The sequence below is a fragment of the Ranitomeya imitator genome, chromosome 4, assembly GCF_032444005.1.
Source record: "Ranitomeya imitator isolate aRanImi1 chromosome 4, aRanImi1.pri, whole genome shotgun sequence".
Taxonomy (NCBI): Eukaryota; Metazoa; Chordata; class Amphibia; order Anura; family Dendrobatidae; genus Ranitomeya; species Ranitomeya imitator.
Window position 1 is genome coordinate 459,293,480 of NC_091285.1, and position 25,926 is coordinate 459,319,405.

Genomic DNA, 25,926 nt, shown 5'->3' on the forward strand with positions numbered 1-25,926 from the left:
TCTGGTTTTTTTTTGTATGGAAAGTGGGTGATTTTTCATAGGCTCGTCTGAATTAATAACCTTTTTCCAACAGGTCACCTACCTGTTCATTATCATCCAAAAAAGCTATACTTATATAACTTAGAATTGTAAATAGGTTTCGCTAAATAAATACCGTACTTTTTTTTTTATTTAGAGAAGAGCCTTATTTGTTCCTCAGATCTGGACTTGGTTCTCACGAACTTCAGCGTCGTCCATTAGCAGGGAGTGAAGGGTTAACGCCGGCGGCCGCTCCCCGCTAGGTGGCGCGGTGAGCTCCTCCTCGCCGTAGTAGTGTGTATGTATGTAACGTGTGTGGACGCGGCTCATTCATAGATGCTATCAGCGGCCGCCCGGTTGGAGCGCTCCTCCCGGCTCTGCCCTCTCATGCTGCTGAGCGGTCACTCCCCGGCTCCGGGCAGCAGCACTACCCCGCCACAACCGCTGGACTCCGCGAGAAGCGTCCGGCCAGCAGATCCCCCCCGCAGCGGCAGCACCGGTAGCAGAGGGAGCCCCCCAGCAGCCTCCAGCACGGGACAGCAATGCGCCGGCAGCATGGCCAAATGGATCAAGGAACACCTGGGCTTCAAAAGCTCCAAGCCGCCTCCTCCTGCCCCTCCTAAGCCGGACTACAGGCAGTGCCAGGCTGGGGGGCACCACCACCATCACCACCACTGCACAGTGCCCCAGTTCCCTGTGACCCCGGTAGGACAGCCGGACATCCTGGCCGCATACAAGCTGCAGAAGGAGAGAGACTTCGAGGACCCGTACACCACTTCTAGTGCCACAGGTTCCTGCTCCCCCCTGAACTCCTCCGTGGTCCCCACAGCACCCCCTGCCCCCACTGCCCAGTCCCCCTCCTCACCATCCCCCACCCCTGAGGTCAAGTATGTGTCCCCCAAGCACAGGCTCATCAAAGTGGACACTGGGGAGAAGGGGGTCTCCAGTCCCACCAGTAGCTCCAGCCCCAGTAACCCTGGCCAGTGCGCCCTCAAGTCTCCTCCCGCTGCTGCATCTGTGGCCCCTCAGCTGGATGACTGCAAACAGGATAAAGTAAGTGACAGATGTGACAGGGTGGCCCCAGAGCTCCTCATGGGTCTTATTCCATGTGCAGTGGGATCCTAAAGATGAGCGTGTGCATGTGTGATCATCTAGTGGCCAGGGTACTGAAAAGGACCGCAGGGACCTATCCACTCAGGTAGATGGTCCTTGGGAACTATCCAGTCAGGTAGATGGTCCCTGGGAACTATCCAGTCAGGTAGATGGTCCCTGGGAACTATCCACTCAGGTAGATGGTCCCTGGGAACTCTCCACTCAGGTAGATGGTCCCTGGGAACTCTCCACTCAGGTAGATGGTCCCTGGGAACTCTCCACTCAGGTAGATGGTCCCTGGGAACTATCCACTCAGGTAGATTGTCAAAGGTGACCTACCCACTCAAGTCGATAGTGAGAGGGGACCTAATCACTCAGGTCGATGGTCACAGGGAACTATTCATTCAGATAGATGGTCCTTGGGAACTATCCACTCAGGTAGATGGTGAAAGGGGACCTACCACTCAGGTAAATGGTGAAAGGGGACCTACCACTCCGGTAGCTGGTGAAAAGGGACCTACACACTCAGGTAGATGGTGAAAGGGGACCTACCACTCAGGTAGATGGTGAAAGGGGACCTACCACTCAGGTAAATGGTGAAAGGGGACCTACCACTCAAGTAGATGGTCACAGGGAACTATCCACTCACGTAGCTGGTGAAAGGGGACCTGCCACTCAGGTAGATGGCCAAAGGGTATCTACCACTCTGGTAGCTGGTGAAAAGGGACCTACACACTCAGGTAGATGGGTACAGGCAGACTGCGTAATACCTATCTTGGGAAAGATTAATGATCAATTAAAATAATGTAATACATTGTCCTTAAGAGCTTCCTGTCCACCCGATTAGACTGTGTGACATCACTGGCCGCCACCGCATGCCTTCCTGGTCCTTCCTACGATCTGTCCTTTGTTTTCCTGGACTTGTCATCTCTCGGTGGTAAAGTTTCTTGCAGGTTGCAGCTCCAGCGTTTTCCTTTGCTGTGAGTTGTCTTGTGCTGATCTCTATTTCTAGTGGTTTTATTATTGTGATTACATTGGGGATTACCGTAGTTTGCTAGAATTGTAATCCCTTTGTGGCTTTGATCATGTGACTAATTGGGTCTATGGGGGCGAAAAAACCCAAACCAAAAATGGATCAACCTTATAGCATCAGATTTTTCTGGCTACGTTGCACTTTTTAACATAAACTATACTTATTCTTGTAAATTTTAATAACTGCTGATGTGTACGGAGGACAATGCCTGAAAAATCTTTACATTTTTTTCTCCTTTCTATACGGTTGTGTGAATTTAGCCTATATGTAATCCGATTCCGGAGCAGAATATGGAGGGTTAGAGGCTGTTCTATGTATATGGCTATTCATGTAAAGTGGGCACAGAGTGACTATAGGAGCTGTCACCAGGGGATGGATGGCACTGAATGGCGGGACTGGGATTGAACCCTTTCACTGCTGGTTTGCGCTCCCCATCTTTTTGGCGTGATGCCGCGTATCCACAAAGTGTAAGGATGAAGAAGGCTTTCAGAAGTGACCCTGTGATGGCTGCATACTCTTCACCCCTAGCTTTAAAGCTTATCCACCACCCCCTTCCTTTTTTTTTGTCTTTTCTAGACCAGTCTTTTGTCATCCTCCTCCAGATATTTGCAAGCTCTTTTCTTTGTTGAGAAGACTTTATTTGCATGCAGTGATGGCTTTATCAGATGATGTTATATTGTTCTGGATGTCGCCACTGAGACCCTACAGCGCCGCAAATGAAGTGTGGAGGGGGCACCTTGCATGTGACTGATCTGTGTGGGAGGTGGGTGACAATGTGTGATTTATCCAGGAAGGTGAAGAGATGTCTCCAGGGGGGTTGTGTGGAAGTGTCTGTAATCATGAAGCACGTGAAATCCCACATTACCATACAGTCAGCTGTATCCTACCACAGAATATATCCCTGCCGTACAGTCAGCTGGATCCCACCACAGAATACAGTATATCCCTGCCGTACAGTCCGCTGGATCCCACCACAGAATATATCCCTACCGTACAGTCAGCTGTATCCCACCGCGGAATATATCCCTACCATACAGTCCGCTGGCTCCCACTACAGAATATATCCCTGCAGTACAGTCAGCTGTATCCCACCACAGAATATATCCCTGCCATACAGTCAGCTGTATCCAACCACAGAATATATCCCTGCCGTACAGTCAGCTGGATCCCACCACAGAATACAGTATATCCCTGCCGTACAGTCCGCTGGATCCCACCACAGAATATATCCCTACCGTACAGTCAGCTGTATCCCACCGCGGAATATATCCCTACCATACAGTCCGCTGGCTCCCACTACAGAATATATCCCTGCAGTACAGTCAGCTGTATCCCACCACAGAATATATCCCTGCCATACAGTCAGCTGTATCCAACCACAGAATATATCCCTGCCGTACAGTCAGCTGGATCCCACCACAGAATACAGTATATCCCTGCCGTACAGTCCGCTGGATCCCACCACAGAATATATCCCTACCGTACAGTCAGCTGTATCCCACCGCGGAATATATCCCTACCATACAGTCCGCTGGCTCCCACTACAGAATATATCCCTGCAGTACAGTCAGCTGTATCCCACCACAGAATATATCCCTGCCATACAGTCAGCTGTATCCAACCACAGAATATAGCCCTACCGTACAGTCAGCTTAATCCCACCACGGAATATATCCCTGCCGTACAGTCAGCTGGATCCCACCACGGAATATATCCCTGCCGTACAGTCAGCTGTATCCCACCGCGGAATATATCCCTACCATACAGTCCGCTGGCTCCCACTACAGAATATATCTCTACCGTACAGTCAGCTGGATCCCACCACGGAATATATCCCTACCGTACAGTCAGCTGGCTCCCACTACAGAATATATCCCTACCGTACAGTCAGCTGGATCCCACCACGGAATATATCCCTACCGTACAGTCAGCTGGATCCCACCACGGAATATATCCCTACCGTACAGTCAGCTGGATCCCACCACAGAATATATCCCTGCCATACAGTCAGCTGTATCCCACCACAGAATATATCCCTGCCGTACAGTCAGCTGGATCCCACCACAGAATACAGTATATCCCTGCCGTACAGTCCGCTGGATCCCACCACAGAATATATCCCTACCGTACAGTCAGCTGTATCCCACCGCGGAATATATCCCTACCATACAGTCCGCTGGCTCCCACTACAGAATATATCCCTGCAGTACAGTCAGCTGTATCCCACCACAGAATATATCCCTGCCATACAGTCAGCTGTATCCAACCACAGAATATATCCCTGCCGTACAGTCAGCTGGATCCCACCACAGAATACAGTATATCCCTGCCGTACAGTCCGCTGGATCCCACCACAGAATATATCCCTACCGTACAGTCAGCTGTATCCCACCGCGGAATATATCCCTACCATACAGTCCGCTGGCTCCCACTACAGAATATATCCCTGCAGTACAGTCAGCTGTATCCCACCACAGAATATATCCCTGCCATACAGTCAGCTGTATCCAACCACAGAATATAGCCCTACCGTACAGTCAGCTTAATCCCACCACGGAATATATCCCTGCCGTACAGTCAGCTGGATCCCACCACGGAATATATCCCTGCCGTACAGTCAGCTGTATCCCACCGCAGAATATATCCCTACCATACAGTCCGCTGGCTCCCACTACAGAATATATCTCTACCGTACAGTCAGCTGGATCCCACCACGGAATATATCCCTACCGTACAGTCAGCTGGCTCCCACTACAGAATATATCCCTACCGTACAGTCAGCTGGATCCCACCACGGAATATATCCCTACCGTACAGTCAGCTGGATCCCACCACGGAATATATCCCTACCGTACAGTCAGCTGGATCCCACCACAGAATATATCCCTGCCATACAGTCAGCTGTATCCCACCACAGAATATATCCCTGCCATACAGTCAGCTGTATCCCACCACAGAATATAGCCCTACCGTACAGTCAGCTTAATCCCACCACGGAATATATCCCTACCGTACAGTCAGCTGGATCCCACCACGGAATATATCCCTGCCGTACAGTCAGCTGTATCCCACCGCGGAATATATCCCTACCATACAGTCCGCTGGCTCCCACTACAGAATATATCCCTACCGTACAGTCAGCTGGATCCCACCACGGAATATATCCCTACCGTACAGTCAGCTGGATCCCACCACAGAATATAGCCCTACTGTACAGTCAGCTGTATCCCACCACGGAATATATCCCTACCATACAGTCCGCTGGCTCCCACTACAGAATATATCCCTGCAGTACAGTCAGCTGTATCCCACCACAGAATATATCCCTGCCATACAGTCAGCTGTATCCCACCACAGAATATATCCCTGCCATACAGTCAGCTGTATCCCACCACAGAATATATCCCTACCATACAGTCAGCTGGATGCCACCACGGAATATATCCCTACCGTACAGTCAGCTGGATCCCACCACAGAATATATCCCTACCGTACAGTCAGCTGGATGCCACCACGGAATATATCCCTACCGTACAGTCAGCTGTATCCCACCACAGAATATAGCCCTACTGTACAGTCAGCTGTATCCCACCACGGAATATATCCCTACCGTACAGTCAGCTGTATCCCACCACGGAATATATCCCTACCGTACAGTCAGCTGGATCCCAAATATATCCCTACTGTACAGTCATCTGGATCCCACCACAGAATATATCCCTACCGTACAATCAGCTGGATCCCACCACGGAATATATCCCTACCGTACAGTCAGCTGTATCCCACCGCGGAATATATCCCTACCATACAGTCCGCTGGCTCCCACTACAGAATATATCCCTACCATACAGTCAGCTGGATCCCACCACGGAATATATCCCTACTGTACAGTCGGCTGTATCCCACCACAGAATATAGCCCTACTGTACAGTCAGCTGTATCCCACCACAGAATATAGCCCTACCGTACAGTCAGCTGGATTCCACCACAGAATATAGCCCTACCGTACAGTCAGCTGTATCCCACCATGGAATATTTCCCTACCGTACAGTCAGCTGTATCCCACCGCGGAATATATCCTTACCGTACAGTCAGCTGGATCCCAAATATATCCCTACCGTACAGTCATCTGGATCCCACCATAGAATATATCCCTACTGTACAGTCAGCTGGATCCCACCCCAGAATATATCCCTACCATACAGTCAGCTGTATCCCACCATGGAATATATCCCTACCGTACAGTCAGCTGTATCCCACCGCGGAATATATCCCTACCGTACAGTCAGCTGGATCCCACCACGGAATATATCCCTACCGTACAGTCAGCTGGATCCCACTACAGAATATATCCCTACCATACAGTCAGCTGGATCCCACCACAGAATATATCCCTACCGTAGAGTCAGCTGTATCCCACCACGGACTATATCCCTGCCATACAGTCAGCTGTATCCCACCACAGAATATAGCCCTACTGTACAGTCAGCTTTATCCCACCACGGAATATATCCCTACCGTACAGTCAGCTGGATCCCACCACGGAATATATCCCTACTGTACAGTCAGCTGGATCCCACTACAGAATATATCCCTACCATACAGTCAGCTGTATCCCACCACGGAATATATCCCTACCGTACAGTCAGCTGGATCCCACCACGGAATATATCCCTACCGTACAGTCAGCTGGATCCCAAATATATCCCTACTGTACAGTCATCTGGATCCCACCACAGAATATATCCCTACCGTACAGTCAGCTGGATCCCACCACAGAATATATCCCTACTGTACAGTCAGCTGGATCCCACCACAGAATATATCCCTACCGTACAGTCAGCTGTATCCCACCATGGAATATATCCCTACCGTACAGTCAGCTGGATCCCAAATATATCCCTACCGTACAGTCAGCTGGATCCCACTACAGAATATATCCCTACCATACAGTCAGCTGGATCCCACCACAGAATATATCCCTACCGTAGAGTCAGCTGTATCCCACCACGGAATATATCCCTGCCATACAGTCAGCAGTATCCCACCACAGAATATAGCCCTACTGTACAGTCAGCTGGATCCCACCACAGAATATATCCCTACTGTACAGTCAGCTGGATCCCACCACAGAATATATCCCTACCGTACAGTCAGCTGGATCCCACCACAGAATATATCCCTACCGTACAGTCAGCTGGATCCCACCACAGAATATATCCCTACAGTACCGTCAGCTGTATCCCACCACAGAATATATCCCTACCGTAGAATCAGCTGTATCCCACCACAGAATATATCCCTACCGTAGAGTCAGCTGTATCCCACCACGGAATATATCCCTACCGTACAGTCATCTGGATCCCACCACAGAATATATCCCTACTGTACAGTCAGCTGGATCCCACCACAGAATATATCCCTACCGTACAGTCAGCTGGATCCCACCACAGAATATATCCCTACCATACAGTCCGCTGGATCCCACCACAGAATATATCACACCACTGTTCCGATTTATCGATGTCATTAATCGCAATAGAACGTCAGCAAAATTCCCAACTGCAGAAGAACATTTAAAGGGACTCTGTCACCTCAATTTGGAGGGAACAATTTTCAGCCATAGGGGCGGGGTTTTCGGGTGTTTGATTCACCCTTTCCTTACCCGCCGGCTGCATGCTGGCTGCAATATTGGATTGAAGTTCATTCTCTGTCCTCCATAGTACACGCCTGCGCAAGGCAAGATTGCCTTGTGCAGGCATGTACTACGGAGGACAGAGAATGAACTTCAATCCGATATTGCAGCCAGCGGGTAAGGAAAGGGTGAATCAAACACCCGAAAACTCCGCCCCTATGGCTGAAGATTGTTCCCTCCAAATTCAGGTGACAGAGTCTATTTAAGATAGAATTATGGATCTAGGGAGCATTACTAATTCTGAAATAAGACTTCTTATCCCACAGTAATTCCTTGTTAATATCTACATCTATTGATGGGAGGTTTAATCGGCTTTATCTTGACTTAATTACGCCACAAGCGCTAGGACTAAGCTTTATCCCGTATAGTAATGACTATTACAGGACAGATCCTGATTCCAGTCCTCACAATTGTGTTATCGTGCTAATCTGTAATACCGAGACTTGTCTCCTAATTTCTCAATCTTAAATGGAACTTTCTATCGGAAATCTGTGCTTTTTATGCAATGACCTGCTTTACTCCAGGGGGGCAGAATGAATTTGGCCATTGTGCTGTACATTTTACTGATACTCTTACAGTCCTAATCAGGTAATGTGATCTAATTATGTGCTGTGTATGCACATATAATAAATATATGGCTGTAAATCTCCGCACATAATGATATTTTTCTAATGTAATTTCTTTAATTTCTGAGTCTAGAATAACATTATAATGTAGGATGAGCATTTCGCCAGTTCCCGACAATCCAATAATTATTGGCATTGCATGGTGACTCAGTGGTTGGCATTGTTCCCTTGCAGCACTTAGGTTGCAGTCTGACCAAGAGCAACATCTGCATGTAGTTTGTATGTTCTCTCCTTGATTATTTGGGTTTCCTCGCACACTTATGGTATGTGCACACAAAGCCATTTCCAGGTTGATAAACCCGCCGAGTTTCTCATGAAGACACTTCAAGAAATGGCGCCCTTATTTTTATGTTGTTTTGTTTCACAAGTACTTTTTCAACAACTTTGAGCAATGACATAGTTTCCGTGGCATTTTTAATTTTTTTTTATTTTTAACTCTATTGAACAATGAAGAAACCGCTGGTGGTTTTTGAAGCATAAAAATTCTGGCAAAACGCTCACAAAAGTGTCGCCTGAAGAGTAGTGAAAGGAGGTGTCCACTACTCGGAACAACCCCTTTTCAATCCATGTGTTCCCCACTTTAAAATAACAACACTCACACTCCACTCCCGTGCTGGTGCGGTTCCAGTGGTTTTGGCACTCTCTCCCAGCAATCTTTTCACAGTGTGACTTCATACGAACCTTGTGGCCAGTCATGGGTAACTCCACTCTCCCCATCTTCGGATGTATCGCCTACATACAAGAGAATTTCAGCGCTCACTTCCTCTGAACATAAGCAATTTACAAAAGGCCACTCTACCGGCCAAACGCGCGTCAGGGACACGTCCCAATTCTATGCTAGGTGTTGATCCAAGAATAAGGTCCCAATAATGAGACAGTTCATGCGAACCGCTATAGCAGTGTGGTGCAACGAAGTTGAGGACGGGCTGACAGTCTGCTTGGTGCGTCACAACGACTCTATAAGGCTAGTTTCAAACTAAATAGTGAAAAATCCATAATTTATTTCACTTAAAATATAGTGAAAGGACAAAACATCAGCATACAGAAAAAATTATAAAAACAAGGTCAACGCGTTTCCGGTGACTAAGCACCCTTGATCATGAGTGCTTAGTCACCGGAAACGCGTTGACCTTGTTTTTATAATTTTTTCTGTATGCTGATGTTTTGTCCTTTCACTATATTTTAAGTGAAATAAATTATGGATTTTTCACTATTTCGTTGAGCTGGATCTCCTTCTCTTTCCTGTTCGTCCACGCCCTGACACAGCGGTTCCGTGCTCCGAGCTCCTGGGAATGTCGGTATGGTGAGCTGGATTTTGTTTTTCCTAGTTTCAAACTAGCATTCGGCAGGGCTGCGGATAAAAGCCTTCCTCCGTGAAGCCCCGCCGACTGCTGCGCTTCTTCAGCTCCGCCTACGTATGCATGCGTCCTGCGTACCCTATCTTTAACATTGAGTATGCAGGCCATGCGAATGTATGCGGATGCCTCCGCATGCATGGTCTTGATGCTGCGCTGAACTGCGTCAATCACAACATGTTGCGGTCGGTGCAGATTCAAGATGACGAATGTGGAGGCATCTGCATACATCCGCATGGCCTGCGTACCCAATGTTAAAGATAGGGGACGCATGCCGATGTAGGCGGAGCTGAAGGAGGAGGCGCGGCAGTGGGGGCGGGGCTTAACGAAGTAAGAGGAAGTCCGCAGCTAGTGTGAAGCTAGCCTTATTCATTCTGGTGCCACCACTAAATCAGTGAGATCGCACCTGCAGCAACTTAGTTACTGCATCCCCACGTGATCGCTCAGGCTGATTGCATATATGTGGAGACGGCTCATGGGGTGGACAGCTGTGACCTACCAATTCAGCTGATCTATCCACACCCGATTGTTCACGCTGACCACGAACATAAGGTTGTGATCCGCATGGTGAACTAACAGCTGTGACCTGTCAGTCGAGCGGTGCTGACTGCAATGCGTTAAACACTGTCTATACAGAAGCGGTTCTCTATGCTAACCGCACATACGCTGTAAGATAGTCAAATTTTGGATCTATTTGCGACATGAATCCTGTCATAATAGTAAAGTCTCACCAGACTGAGTTTAATAACCCGCCAAGAATCCACAGCAGCATGGAAAATTGACTCTCCACGCTCTATTGCAGCATCTACAGACGTATCTTGATAAAGGCCTTACATGGGCCGAAACGTTGGCTTAATATCTTTAATTCAAGTCTTCATATAAATTTTCATTTAGTGAAACTTGGAGTGCCGATGTTCTATATATACAATTTATGTGACTGTTTGTCATAATTCAGAGCACCCATCAGCACAGTGAGCGATACCGATCACCTATCAGAGAAAGTAGTAGATTTCTCTGACAAGATATATCCGTTTCTTAAACTCAACTTTATATATTAGATGAATGTGTGTGTTTTGAGCCACGCTTACTCCGCATAGCCACGCCCACTCCGCATAGCAGGCACAGGCCACATCTAGCTCCATCATGTCTAGAATGGAGTTACTTCTGTGAGGCATGACGTCAGTGGAAAGGGAAGAGCCTTATGGATAGAGATGTCAGGGGGAAAATGAGAGATGTCAGGGGGAAAATGAGAGAAGTGAGGTGCTGCTGCAGTATGAGGCTGAGTGAAGCGCTGCAGGTGGAGGCTTTGTATAAGGCCACAATCACACGTTCAGTATTTGGTCAGTTTTTTACCTCAGTATTTATAAGCCAAAATCACGAGTGGGAGAAAAATACAGAAGTGGGCAGCACGGTGGCTCAGTGGTTAGCACAGCAGCCTTGCAGCGCCGGAGTCCTGGGTTCTAATCCCACTCAGGACAACATCTGCAAAGAGTTTGTATGTTCTCCCCGTGTTTGCGTGGGTTTTCTCCAGGTTCTCCGGTTTCCTCCCACATTCCAAAGACATACTGATAGGGAATTTAGATTGTGAGCCCCATCGGGGACAGCGATGATAATGTGTGCAAACTGTAAAGTGCTGCGGAATATGTTAGCGCTATATAAAAATAAATATTATTATTATTGCAGAAGTGGTGATATGTTTCTAATATACTTTTCCTCTGATTGTTTTACTCCAAGTTTTAGCTTACAAATACTGAGGTAAAAATACCGACCAAATAACGTGTGAACGAGGTCTAATACAGGAGGAGATTACACAAAAGTATATACTATATACAAGAGGAGATGTCTCACAGGTATATATTATATACAAGATGAGATGACATACAGGTATATAAAGGAAGAGATGACATGCAGGTATATACTATATACAGGAGGAGATGTGTTATGGCTGGCAATCAGGCAACACAGCGTGCAGTAATCAGCGCACATACAGAGATCTGGCAATAACCAAAAACAATAGGACAAGCTCTGAGACGTGGAATCTCTGTAGACTGCAGTACCTGATCTATCCTCACACAACTATAAGCAGCAGTGGATTGCGCCTATAACTACCTATGCAACTCGGCACTGCCTGAGGAGCTGACTAGCCTGAAGATAGAAATACAAGCCTGACTTACCTCAGAGAAATACCCCAAAGGAATAGGCAGCCCCCCACATATAATGACTGTTAGCAAGATGAAAAGACAAACGTAGGAATGAAATAGATTCAGCAAAGTGAGGCCCGATATTCTAGACAGAGCGAGGATAGCAAAGAGAACTATGCAGTCTACAAAAAACCCTAAAACGAAAACCACGCAAAGGGGCAAAAAGACCCACCGTGCCGAACTAACAGCACGGCGGTGCACCCCTTTGCTTCTCAGAGCTTCCAGCAAAAGTTAATAGCAAGCTGGACAGAAAAAACAGAAAACAAACTAGAAGCACTTATCTAGCAGAGCAGCAGGCCCAAGGAAAGATGCAGTAGCTCAGATCCAACACTGGAACATTGACAAGGAGCAAGGAAGACAGACTCAGGTGGAGCTAAATAGCAAGGCAGCCAACGAGCTCACCAAAACACCTGAGGGAGGAAGCCCAGAGACTGCAATACCACTTGTGACCACAGAAGTGAACTCAGCCACAGAATTCACAACAGTACCCCCCCCTTGAGGAGGGGTCACCGAACCCTCACCAGAACCCCCAGGCCGACCAGGATGAGCCACATGAAAGGCACGAACAAGATCGGGAGCATGGACATCAGAGGCAAAAACCCAGGAATTATCTTCCTGAGCATAACCCTTCCATTTGACCAGATACTGGAGTTTCCGTCTAGAGACACGAGAATCCAAAATCTTCTCCACAATATACTCCAATTCCCCCTCCACCAAAACAGGGGCAGGAGGCTCCACAGATGGAACCATAGGTGCCACGTATCTCCTCAACAACGACCTATGGAATACATTATGTATGGAAAAGGAGTCTGGGAGGGTCAGACGAAAAGACACCGGATTGAGAATCTCAGAAATCCTATATGGACCAATAAAACGAGGTTTAAATTTAGGAGAGGAAACCTTCATAGGAATATGACGAGAAGATAACCAAACCAGATCCCCAACACGAAGTCGGGGTCCCACACGGCGTCTGCGATTAGCCAAAAGCTGAGCCTTCTCCTGGGACAAGGTCAAATTGTCCACCACCTGAGTCCAGATCTGCTGCAACCTGTCCACCACAGAATCCACACCAGGACAGTCCGAAGACTCAACCTGTCCTGAAGAGAAACGAGGATGGAACCCAGAATTGCAGAAAAATGGAGAGACCAAGGTAGCCGAGCTGGCCCGATTATTAAGGGCGAACTCAGCCAACGGCAAAAATGACACCCAATCATCCTGGTCAGCGGAAACAAAACATCTCAGATATGTTTACAAGGTCTGATTGGTTCGTTCGGTCTGGCCATTAGTCTGAGGATGGAAGGCCGAGGAGAAAGATAGGTCAATGCCCATCCTACCACAAAAGGCTCGCCAGAACCTCGAGACAAACTGGGAACCTCTGTCAGAAACAATATTCTCAGGAATGCCATGTAAACGAACCACATGCTGGAAGAACAAAGGCACCAAATCAGAGGAGGAAGGCAATTTAACCAAGGGCACCAGATGGACCATTTTAGAAAAGCGATCACAGACCACCCAAATGACCGACATTTTTTGAGAAACGGGAAGGTCAGAAATGAAATCCATCGAAATATGTGTCCAAGGCCTCTTCGGGACCGGCAAGGGCAAAAGCAACCCACTGGCACGTGAACAGCAGGGCTTAGCCCTAGCACAAATTCCACAGGACTGCACAAAAGCACGCACATCCCGTGACAGAGATGGCCACCAGAAGGATCTAGCAACCAACTCCCTGGTACCAAAGATTCCTGGATGACCGGCCAGCACCGAACAATGAAGTTCAGAGATAACTTTACTAGTCCACCTATCAGGGACGAACAGTTTCTCGGCCGGACAACGATCAGGTTTATTAGCCTGAAATTTCTGCAACACTCTCCGCAAATCAGGGGAGATGGCAGACACAATGACTCCTTCCTTGAGGATACTCGCCGGCTCAGATAACCCCGGAGAGTCGGGCACAAAACTCCTAGACAGAGCATCCGCCTTGACATTTTTAGAGCCCGGAAGGTATGAAACCACAAAATCAAAACGAGCAAAAAATAACGACCAACGGGCCTGTCTAAGATTCAAGCGCTTGGCAGACTCAAGATAAGTAAGGTTCTTATGATCAGTCAAAACCACCACGCGATGCTTAGCACCCTCAAGCCAATGACGCCACTCCTCGAATGCCCACTTCATGGCCAGCAACTCTCGGTTGCCCACATCATAATTACGCTCAGCAGCAGAAAATTTCCTGGAAAAGAAAGCACATGGTTTGAACACTGAGCAACCAGAACCTCTCTGTGACAAAACCGCCCCTGCACCAATCTCAGAAGCATCAACCTCGACCTGGAACGGAAGAGAAACATCAGGTTGACACAACACAGGGGCACAGCAAAAACGACGCTTCAACTCCTGAAAAGCTTCCACGGCAGCAGAAGACCAATTAACCAAATCAGCACCCTTCTTGGTCAAATCGGTCAATGGTCTGGCAATGCTAGAAAAATTACAGATGAAGCGACGATAAAAATTAGCAAAGCCCAGGAATTTCTGCAGACTTTTTAGAGATGTCGGCTGAGTCCAATCCTGGATGGCCTGAACCTTAACCGGATCCATCTCGATAGTAGAAGGGGAAAAGATGAACCCCAAAAATGAAACTTTCTGCACACCGAAGAGACACTTTGATCCCTTCACGAACAAGGAATTAGCACGCAGTACCTGGAAAACCATTCTGACTTGCTTCACATGAGACTCCCAATCATCTGAGAAGATCAAAATGTCATCCAAGTAAACAATCAAGAATTTATCCAGATACTCACGGAAAATGTCATGCATAAAAGACTGAAAAACAGATGGAGCATTGGCAAGTCCGAACGGCATCACCAGATACTCAAAATGACCCTCGGGCGTATTAAATGCCGTTTTCCATTCATCTCCTTGCCTGATTCTCACCAGATTATACGCACCACGAAGATCTATCTTGGTGAACCAACTAGCCCCCTTAATCCGAGCAAACAAGTCAGAAATCAATGGCAAGGGATACTGAAACTTAACAGTGATCTTATTAAGAAGGCGGTAATCAATACACGGTCTTAGCGAACCATCCTTCTTGGCTACAAAAAAGAACCCTGCTCCCAATGGTGACGACGATGGGCGAATATGTCCCTTCTCCAGGGACTCCTTCACATAACTGCGCATAGCGGTGTGTTCAGGTACGGACAAATTAAATAAACGACCCTTAGGGAATTTACTACCAGGAATCAAATCGATAGCACAATCACAATTCCTATGCGGAGGTAGGGCATCAGACTTGGACTCTTCAAATACATCCTGAAAGTCCGACAAGAACTCTGGGATGTCAGAAGGAATGGATGACGAAATAGACAAAAATGGAACATCACCATGTACTCCCTGACAACCCCAGCTGGTTACCGACATAGAGTTCCAATCCAATACTGGATTATGGGTTTGTAGCCATGGCAACCCCAACACGACCACATCATGCAAATTATGCAGTACCAGAAAGCGAATAACTTCCTGATGTGCAGGAGCCATGCACATGGTCAGCTGGGCCCAGTACTGAGGCTTATTCTTGGCCAAAGGTGTAGCATCAATTCCTCTCAACGGAATAGGACACCGCAAAGGCTCCAAGAAAAATCCACAACGTTTAGCATAATCCAAATCCATCAGATTCAGGGCAGCGCCTGAATCCACAAACGCCATGACAGAATACGATGACAAAGAGCACATTAAGGTAATGGACAAAAGGAATTTGGACTGTACAGTACCAATGACGGCAGAGCTATCGAACCGCCTAGTGCGTTTAGGACAATTAGAAATAGCATGAGTAGAATCACCACAATAGAAACACAGTCTGTTCAGACGTCTGTGTTCGTGCCGTTCTACTTTAGTCATAGTCCTGTCGCACTGCATAGGCTCAGGTTTACTCTCAGACACTACCGCCAGATGGTGCACAGATTTACGCTCGCGCAAGCGACGACCGATCTGAATGGCCAAGGACATGGACTCATTCAAACCAGCAGGCATAGGAAATCCCACCATTACATCCTTAAGAGCTTCAGAGAGACCCTTTCTGAACAAAGCCGCTAGTGCAGATTCATTCCACAGAGTGAGTACTGACCACTTTCTAAATTTCTGACAATATACTTCTATATCATCCTGACCCTGGCATAAAGCCAGCAGATTTTTCTCAGCCTGATCCACTGAATTAGGCTCATCGTAAAGCAATCCGAGCGCCAGGAAAAACGCATCGACACTACTCAATGCAGGGTCTCCTGGCGCAAGAGAAAACGCCCAGTCCTGTGGGTCGCCGCGCAAAAAAGAAATAATAATCAAAACCTGTTGAATAGGATTACCAGAAGAATGAGGTTTCAAGGCCAAAAATAGCTTACAATTATTTCTGAAGCTCAGGAACTTAGTTCTGTCACCAAAAAACAAATCAGGAATCGGAATTCTTGGTTCTAGCATCGATTTCTGATCAATAGTATCTTGAATCTTTTGTACATTTACAACGAGATTATCCATTGAGGAGCACAGAGCCTGAATATCCATGTCCACAGCTGTGTCCTGAAGCACTCTAATGTCTAGGGGAAAAAAAAGACTGAAGACAGAGCTAAGAAAAAAAAATGATGTCAGGATTTCTTTTTTCCCTCTATTGGGAATCATTGGTGTGGCTCCTTGTACTGTTATGGCTGGCAATCAGGCAACACAGCGTGCAGTAATCAGCGCACATACAGAGATCTGGCAATAACCAAAAACAATAGGACAAGCTCTGAGACGTGGAATCTCTGTAGACTGCAGTACCTGATCTATCCTCACACAACTATAAGCAGCAGTGGATTGCGCCTATAACTACCTATGCAACTCGGCACTGCCTGAGGAGCTGACTTGCCTGAAGATAGAAATACAAGCCTGACTTACCTCAGAGAAATACCCCAAAGGAATAGGCAGCCCCCCACATATAATGACTGTTAGCAAGATGAAAAGACAAACGTAGGAATGAAATAGATTCAGCAAAGTGAGGCCCGATATTCTAGACAGAGCGAGGATAGCAAAGAGAACGATGCAGTCTACAAAAAACCCTAAAACGAAAACCACGCAAAGGGGCAAAAAGACCCACCGTGCCGAACTAACAGCACGGCGGTGCACCCCTTTGCTTCTCAGAGCTTCCAGCAAAAGTTAATAGCAAGCTGGACAGAAAAAACAGAAAACAAACTAGAAGCACTTATCTAGCAGAGCAGCAGGCCCAAGGAAAGATGCAGTAGCTCAGATCCAACACTGGAACATTGACAAGGAGCAAGGAAGACAGACTCAGGTGGAGCTAAATAGCAAGGCAGCCAACGAGCTCACCAAAACACCTGAGGGAGGAAGCCCAGAGACTGCAATACCACTTGTGACCACAGAAGTGAACTCAGCCACAGAATTCACAACAGAGATGACATGCAGGTATATGCTATATACAGGAGGAGATGACACGCAGGTATATACTATATACAGGAGGAGATGACACACAGGTATATACTATATTCAGGAGGAGATGGGAGAACTACAATACCCAGATAGATTAGCGAAATTAGGATTATTTAGTCTAGAAAAAAGACGACTGAGGGGCGATCTAATAACCATGTATAAGTATATAAGGGGACAATACAAATATCTCGCTGAGGATCTGTTTATACCAAGGAAGGTGACGGGCACAAGGGGGCATTCTTTGCGTCTGGAGGAGAGAAGGTTTTTCCACCAACATAGAAGAGGATTCTTTACTGTTAGGGCAGTGAGAATCTGGAATTGCTTGCCTGAGGAGGTGGTGATGGCGAACTCAGTCGAGGGGTTCAAGAGAGGCCTGGATGTCTTCCTGGAGCAGAACAATATTGTATCATACAATTATTAGGTTCTGTAGAAGGACGTAGATCTGGGGATTTATTATGATGGAATATAGGCTGAACTGGATGGACAAATGTCTTTTTTCGGCCTTACTAACTATGTTACTATGTTACTATGTTATGACCCACAGGCACATACAGTACAGACCAAAGGTTTAGACACACCTTCTTATTTAAAGATTTTTTCTGTATTTTCATGACTATGAAAATTGTACATTTACACTAAAGGCATCAAAACTATGAATTAACACATGTGGAATTATATACTTTACAAAAAAAGGGTGAAACAGCTGAAATTATGTCTTATATTCTAGGTTCTTCAAAGTAGCCACCTTTTGCTTTGATGACTGCTTTCCACACTCTTGGCATTTTCTTGATGAGCTTCAAGAGGTAGTCATCGAAAATGGTTTTCACTTCACAGGTGTGCCCTGTCAGGTTTAATAAGTGGGATTTCTTGCCTTATAAATGGGGTTGGGACCATCGGTTGTGTTGTGCAGAAGTCTGGTGGGTACACAGCTGATAGTCCTACTGAATAGACTGTAAGAATTTGTACTATGGCAAGAAAAAACAGCTAAGTAAAGAAAAACGAGTGTCCATCGTTACATTGAGAAATGAAGGTCAGTCAGTCCGAACAATTGGGCAAACTTTGAAAGTGTCCCCAAGTGTAGAGGCAAAAACCATCAGGTGCTACAAAGAAACTGGCTCACATGAGGACCGACCCAGGAAAGGAGGGCGAAGAGTCACCTCTGCAAGTGATGATAAGTTTATCCGAGTCGCCAGCCTCAGTAATCGCAGGTTAACAGCAGCTCAGATTAGAGACCAGGTCAACACAACACAGAGTTCTAGCCGCAGACACATCTCTGCAAGAACTGTTAAGAGGAGACTTTGTGCAGCAGGCCTTCATGGTAAAATAGCTGCTAGGAAACCACTGCTAATGACAGGCAACAAGCAGAAGAGACTTGTTTGGGCTAAAGAACACAAGGAATGTACAATAGACCAGTGGAAATCTGTGCTTTGGTAGATGAGTCCAAATTTGAGATCTTTGGTTCCAACCACCGTGTCTTTGTGCGACGCAGAAAAGGTGAACGGATGGACTGTACATGCCCGGTTCCCACCGTGAAGCATGGAGGAGGAGGTGTGATGGTGTGGGGGTGCTTTGTTGGTGACACTGGTAGGGATTTATTCAAAATTGAAGGCATATTGAACCAGCATGGCTACTATAGCATCTTGCAGCGGCATGCTATTCCATCCGATTTGCGTTTAGCTGGACCATCATTTATTTTTCAACAGGACAATGACCCCAAACACACCTCCAGACTGTGTCAGGGCTATTTGACCAAGAAGGAGAGTGATGGGGTGCTTAGCCACATGACCTGGCCTCCACAGTCACCAGATCTGAACCCAATCGAGATGGTTTCGGTGAGCTGGACCGCATAGTGAAGGCAAAAGGGCCAACAAGTGCTACGCATTTCTGGGAACTCCTTAAAGATTGTTGGAAGACCATTCCCGATGACTACCTCTTGAAGCTCATCAAGAGAATACCAAGAGAGTGCAAAGCAGTCATCAAAGCAAAGGGTGGCTACATTGAAGAACCTAGAATATAAGACATAATTTCAGTTGTTTCACACTTTTTTAAGTATATAATTCCACATGTATTAATTCATAGTTTTGATGCCTTCAGTGTGAATGTACACTTTTCATAGTCACGAAAATACATAAAAATCTTTAAATGAGAAAGTGTGTCCAAACGTTTGGTCGGTACAGTACTATATACAGGGGGAGAAGACACGCAGGTACATACTATATACAGGAGGAGAAGACACGCAGGTATATACTATATACAGGAGGAGATGACACGCAGGTATATACTATATACAGGAGGAGATGACACGCAGGTGCATACTATATACAGGAGAAGATGACATACAGGTACATACTACATAAAAGAGGAGATGACACGCAGGTATATACTATATACAGGAGGAGATGACACACAGGTACATACTATATACAGGAGGAGATGACATACAGGTACAAACTATATACAGAAGGAGATGACACGCAGGTATATACAGGAGGAGATGACACACAGGTACATACTATATACAGGAGGAGATGACACAGGTACATACTATATACAGGGGAGATGACATGCAGGTATATGCTATAGAAAAGGTGATGACACGTAGGTATATACTATATAAAAGAGATGACCCGCAGGTATATACTATATACAGGAGGAGATGACAGGTACATACTATATACAGGGGAGTTGACATACAGAAATATAACGGAAGAGATGACATACAGGTACATACTATATAAAAGAGATCACACGCAGGTATATACTATATACAGGAGGAGATGACATACAGGTATATTATATATATAGGGGAGATGACACACAGGTACCTACTATATACAGGAGGAGATGACATACAGGTACATACTATATACAGGAGAAGATGACATACAGGTACATACTATATACAGGGGAGATGAAATACAGGTATATACTATGTACAGGAGCTGATGACACACCGGTATATACTATATACAGGAGGAGATGACGCATAGTTATATACTATATATAGGAGGAGATGGCCTACAGGTATATACTATATACAGGAGCAGATGACATACAGGTATATACAGGGGAGATGACATACAGGTATATACTATATACTGGAGATGACACGGGTATATACTATAGACAGGAGCAGATGACACACAGGTATATGCTATATACAGGAGGAGATGACATACAGGTATATACCATATACAGGAGCAGATGACACAGGTATATGCTATATACGGGAGGAGATGACATACAGGTACATACTATATACAGGGGAGATGACATACAGGTACATACTATATACAGGAGGAGATGACCTACAGGTACATACTATATACAAATGGAGATGACATACAGTTACATACTATATACAGGAGGAGATGACATACAGGTACATACTATATACAGGAGGAGATGACCTACAGGTACATACTATATACAAATGGAGATGACATACAGTTACATACTATATACAGGAGGAGATGACATACAGGTATATACTATATACAAGGGAGATGACATACAGGTATATACCATATACAGGAGGAGATGACACACAGGTATATACTATATACAGGAGGAGATGACATACAGGTACATACTAAATACAAGGGAGATGACATACAGGTACAAACTATATACAGGAGGAGATGACACGCAGGTATGTACTATATACAGGAGGAGATGACACACAAGTACATACTATATACAGGAGGAGATGACATACAGGTACATTCTATATACAGGGGAGATGACACACATGTATATACTATATAAAAGAGGAGATGACACGTATGTATATACTATATAAAAGAGATGACACGCAGGTATATACTATATACAGGAGGAGATGACATACAGTTATATACTATATACAGGGGAGATGACATACAGGTATATACTATATATAGGAGATGACATACAGGTATCTATATATATATATAATTGTCTAAGGGTTTTTTCGTCTGTCTGTCTGTCCTGGAAATCCCGCGTCTCTGATTGGTCGAGGCCGCCAGACCTCGACCAATCAGCGATGGGCACAGCGACGATGATGTCATAAAGGACGTAGAAATCCCACGTTTCTGATTCAGCGATGGGCACAGTATCGACGTAGATGTCATAATGGTTGCCATGGCGACGATGATATCATAAAGGTTGCCTCGACCAATCAGCGACGGGCACAGTCTGCCGCGAATTCTGGAATCATCATTGTCCATATACTACGGGGACATGCATATTCTAGAATACCCGATGCGTTAGAATCGGGCCACAATCTAGTATACTATATACAGGGAAGATGACATACAGGTATATACTATATATAGGAGATGACATACAGGTATATACAGGTGAGATGACAAACAGGTATATACTGAGGGGAAAATGAGCGTTGTGAGGTAAAAATGGGAGGAGTGAGGGGGAAAATGAGAGGCATGATGGGAAAATGAGAGAAGTGAGGTGCTATAACTAACCCCAGTTAGTTACTATGCCCAGGCAACACCGAGCTCTTCAGCTAGTCTAAGGCTGGTTTCACACTTGCGTTGGGCAGAGCTGCAGAGGGCTGCGTAGTTCCTCTGCTAAGCCCTGCCCACTGCATGCGTTTCTGCGTACCTATCTTTAACATTGGATACGCAGGCCATGCGAATGTATGCGGATGCCTCCACATGCGTCGATTCGACGCTGTGCCGACCGCAACAAAATGGAACATGTTTATTCTACACAGTTTAGCGCAGTGTCAAAATGACATACTAACCCAAACAATGAAACTGCTTTATCAATTTTACCACACGAGGAACGGTATAAGCGCCCCGCCCAAAAGAAATTCATGAATTTCTGGTTTTTGTTAATTCTGCCTCCCAAAAATCATAATAAAAAGCGATCAAAAAATGTCATGTGCCCGAATAAAACCAATAAAAACCTCAACTCGTCCCGCAAAAAACAAGATCTCACATGACTCTGTGGGCCATAATATGGAAAAATTATACTCTCAAAATGAAGTGATGCATACACTTTTTGCAATAAAAAGCGTCTTTTAGTGTGTAACAGCTGCTAAACATAAAAACCCGTTATAAATGGTAAATCAAACACGCCTTTATCACCCCTTTATTTAGGGAAAGATAATAAAATAAAAAAATGTATTTATTTACATTTTCCCATTAGGGTTTGGGTTATGGTTGGGGCTAAAATTAGGGTTAGAGTTTGGATTAGGGTTGAGATTACGTTTACGGTTGGGATTAGGGTTAGGGTTGTGTTCGGGTTAGGGTTATGGTTAGGGTTTGGATTAGGGTTAAGGGTGTGTTGGGGTTAGAGTTGGAGTAAGAATTGGGGGTTTCTACTGTTTAGACATACCAGGGGCTCTGCAAGCGCAACATGACGCCCGCAGACTATTCCATCAAAGTCTGCATTCCAAAACTTCACTACTTTCCTTCCGAGCCCCGACGTGTGCCCAAACAGTAGTTTTCTCCACATATGGGGTATCAGCAAACTGAAGACACATTGCATAACAACTTTTGGGGTCCAATTGCTCCTTTTATCCTAGTTAAAATACAAAATTGGGGCTAAAAAATCATTTTTTTTTTTTTTTTTAAAAGTAATTTTTTTTATTTTCACGGCTCTGTATTATAAACTTTAGTGAAACACTTGGGGGTTCAAAGTTCTCATAACACATCTAGATAAGTTCCTTAGGTGGTCTACTTTCCAATATGGGGTCACTTGTGGGGGTTTCTACTGTTTAGATTCATCAGTGGCTCTGCAAACGCAATGTGATGCCTGCAGACCATTCCATCAAAGTCTGCAATCCAAAACGGCGCTCCTTCCCTTCCGAGCTCTGCCATGCACCCAAACAGTGGTTCCCCCCACATATCGGATATTGGCGTACTCAGGACAAATTGCACAACAACTTTTGGGGTCCCATTTCTCTGGATGCCCTTGGGAAAATAAAAAAAATTGCAGGCTGAAAGATCATTTTTGTGGGAAAAAAATGATTTTTTATTTTCACGGCTCTATATTATATACTTCTGTGAAACAATTGGGGGGTTCATAGTGCTCACCACACATCTTGATAAGTTCCTTTTGTGGTCTAGTTTCCAAAATGGGGTAACTTGTGGGGGTTTCCACTGTTTAGGCACATTAGGGGCTCTCCAAACGCGACATGGTGTCTGACTTTTTCAACGCAGAATGGGCTGGAATTGAGATCAAACGACGCTCATTCCCTTCCAGGCTTTGCCGTGCGCCCAAACAGTGGTTTACCCCCACATATGGGCTATTAGCATACTCAGAACAACAACTTTTGGGGTCCAATTTCTCTTGTTACCCTTGGTAAAATAAAACCAATTGGATCTGAATTACATTTTTTTGTGAAAAAAATTTAAATGTTCACTTTTTTTTTAAAACATTCCAAAAATCCCTTTGAAGCACCCGAAGGGTTAATAAACTTCTTGAATGTGGTTTTTAGCACCTTGAGATGTGCAGTTTTTAGAATGGTGTCACACTTGGGTATTTTCTATCATATAGACCACTGAAAGTGACTTCAAATGTGATGCGGTCCCTTAAAAAAAAATTGGTGTTGTAAAAATGAGAAATCGCTGGTCAACTTTTAACCCTTATAATTCCCTAACAAAAAAAAATTTGGTTCCAAAATTGTGCTGATGTAAAGCTATGTGCACACGTCAGGATTCTTTGCAGAAATTTCCTGAACAAAACAGGACATTTTCTGCATGAAATCCGCATGCGTTTTTTTTGCGTTTTTCTTGCGTTTTTCACCCCTTTTTTTTGTGCGGATTTTTCGCGTTTTTCCGAAGCTTCCCAATTTATTAAATAGCGGAAAATCTGCAAAATGAATGAACATGCTGCGTTTTTTTACCGCCATGCGTTTTTTTTCGCAGAAAAAAATGCAACATGTGCACAAAAATTGCGGATTGCATTCTATCAATAGGATGCTTAATTGATGCGTTGTTTTTGCGGTTTTATCACATTTTTATAGCGAAAAAAGCACAAAAAAAGTGAAAAATCCGGAATGTGTGCACACAGTCTAAAGTAGACATGTGGGAAATGTTACCTCTTAAGTATTTTGTGTGACATATCTGTGTGATTTAAGGGCATGAAAATTCAAGGTTGGAAAATTGCGAAATTTTCTAAATTTTTGCCAAATTTCCATTTTTTTCACAAATAAGCGCAAGTCATATCACATAAATTTTACCACTATCATGAAGTACAATATGTCACAAGAAGACCGGGTCAGAATCACCGGGATCTGTTGAAGCGTTCCAGAGTTATAACCTCATAAAGGGACAGTGGTCAGAATTGTGACCTCGGACGGGATAGTACGTCCGAGGTCAGAACCCCCGCTTTGATGCGGGCTCCAGCGGTGAGCCCGCTTCAAAGCCGGGACATATCAGCTGTTTTGAACAGCTGACATGTGCCCGCAATAGCGGCGGGTGAAATCGCGAATCACCCACTGCTATTAACTAGTTAAATGCCGCTGTCTGATGATTGCTGCTATGTAGCAGAGGCGATCGAGTTGTGCCAGCTTCTAGTCTCCTATGAAGGCTATTGAAGCATGGCAAAAGTTAAAAAAAAAAGTAAAAAAAATGTGAAAAAATAAAAAAAATATAAAAGTTTAAATCACTCCCCTTTCGCCCCATCTAATATATAATTGCCTAGAATACTACTTCCTGCAATTTGTGCCAACTTCCGTGGCTTTGTCCGGAGCTAATGTCCGGAGCTAATGTCCGGAGCTAATGTCCGGAGATTAATTGCCTAGAATACTACTTCCAGCAATTTGTGCCAACTTCCGTGGCTTTGTCCGGAGCTAATGTCCGGAGCTAATGTCCGGAGCTAATGTCCGGAGATAAGTGACGTCAACAGTGTCCAGTGTCTGATTGGTTGCCGCCTGCTGCGAGCGACCAATCAGAAACGTGCCGTACTGTGACACACTCCGCCCGCCATTTTGGTGTGATTTTTGAATTTTTACCTCACAGCAAGTTTCTACTGCGTGGAGGCGGGCCCAGTGACGTTGCTCTTCAAGCTCCTGCCGAATTTCGTCAAAAAAATGATAATACCATTTACCAAAACTATATATATTTAGTTGTGAAGTGGTTCAGTGACATTTTCACACCAATTTTGAACTTTTGTTTGGTGTTTTCTCCATATACTGCATATTATTTTTGTTCTTTCTTACTATTATTTATTAATTGTATTATTCTTACATTTGAATAAATAAAGTATACATGGATTCTAGACTCCCGATTCTTTAGAATCGGGCTGCCATCTAGTTCAAAATAAATCAATAATAAAAAATCAAACCTACACATATTTGGTATCGCTGCGTTCAGAATCACCCGATCTATCAATAAAAAAAGCATTAACCTGATTGCTAAACAGCGTAGCAAGAAAAAAATTTGAAACGGCAGAATTACGTTTTTTGGTCGCTGCGACATTGCATTAAAATACA

The 25,926-nt window shown here is 45.2% G+C and overlaps 1 protein-coding gene across 3 annotated transcripts in view; it reads left to right on the forward strand.

The window, feature by feature from the left end:
* The first annotated feature begins 306 nt into the window (after positions 1 to 306).
* SHF (Src homology 2 domain containing F) overlaps positions 307 to 25,926 on the forward strand; it is a 427,205-nt gene continuing 401,585 nt past the window's right edge. For 2 of the 3 annotated variants that reach the window (XM_069765810.1, XM_069765811.1), the window contains exon 1: positions 342 to 1,071. In XM_069765810.1, the coding sequence (XP_069621911.1) occupies positions 355 to 1,071 (717 nt within the window). In that variant the 5' untranslated portion in view covers positions 342 to 354. Of the gene's footprint in view, positions 1,072 to 25,926 lie in introns of all 3 variants that reach the window. The other variant, XM_069765812.1, reaches the window with a different exon arrangement.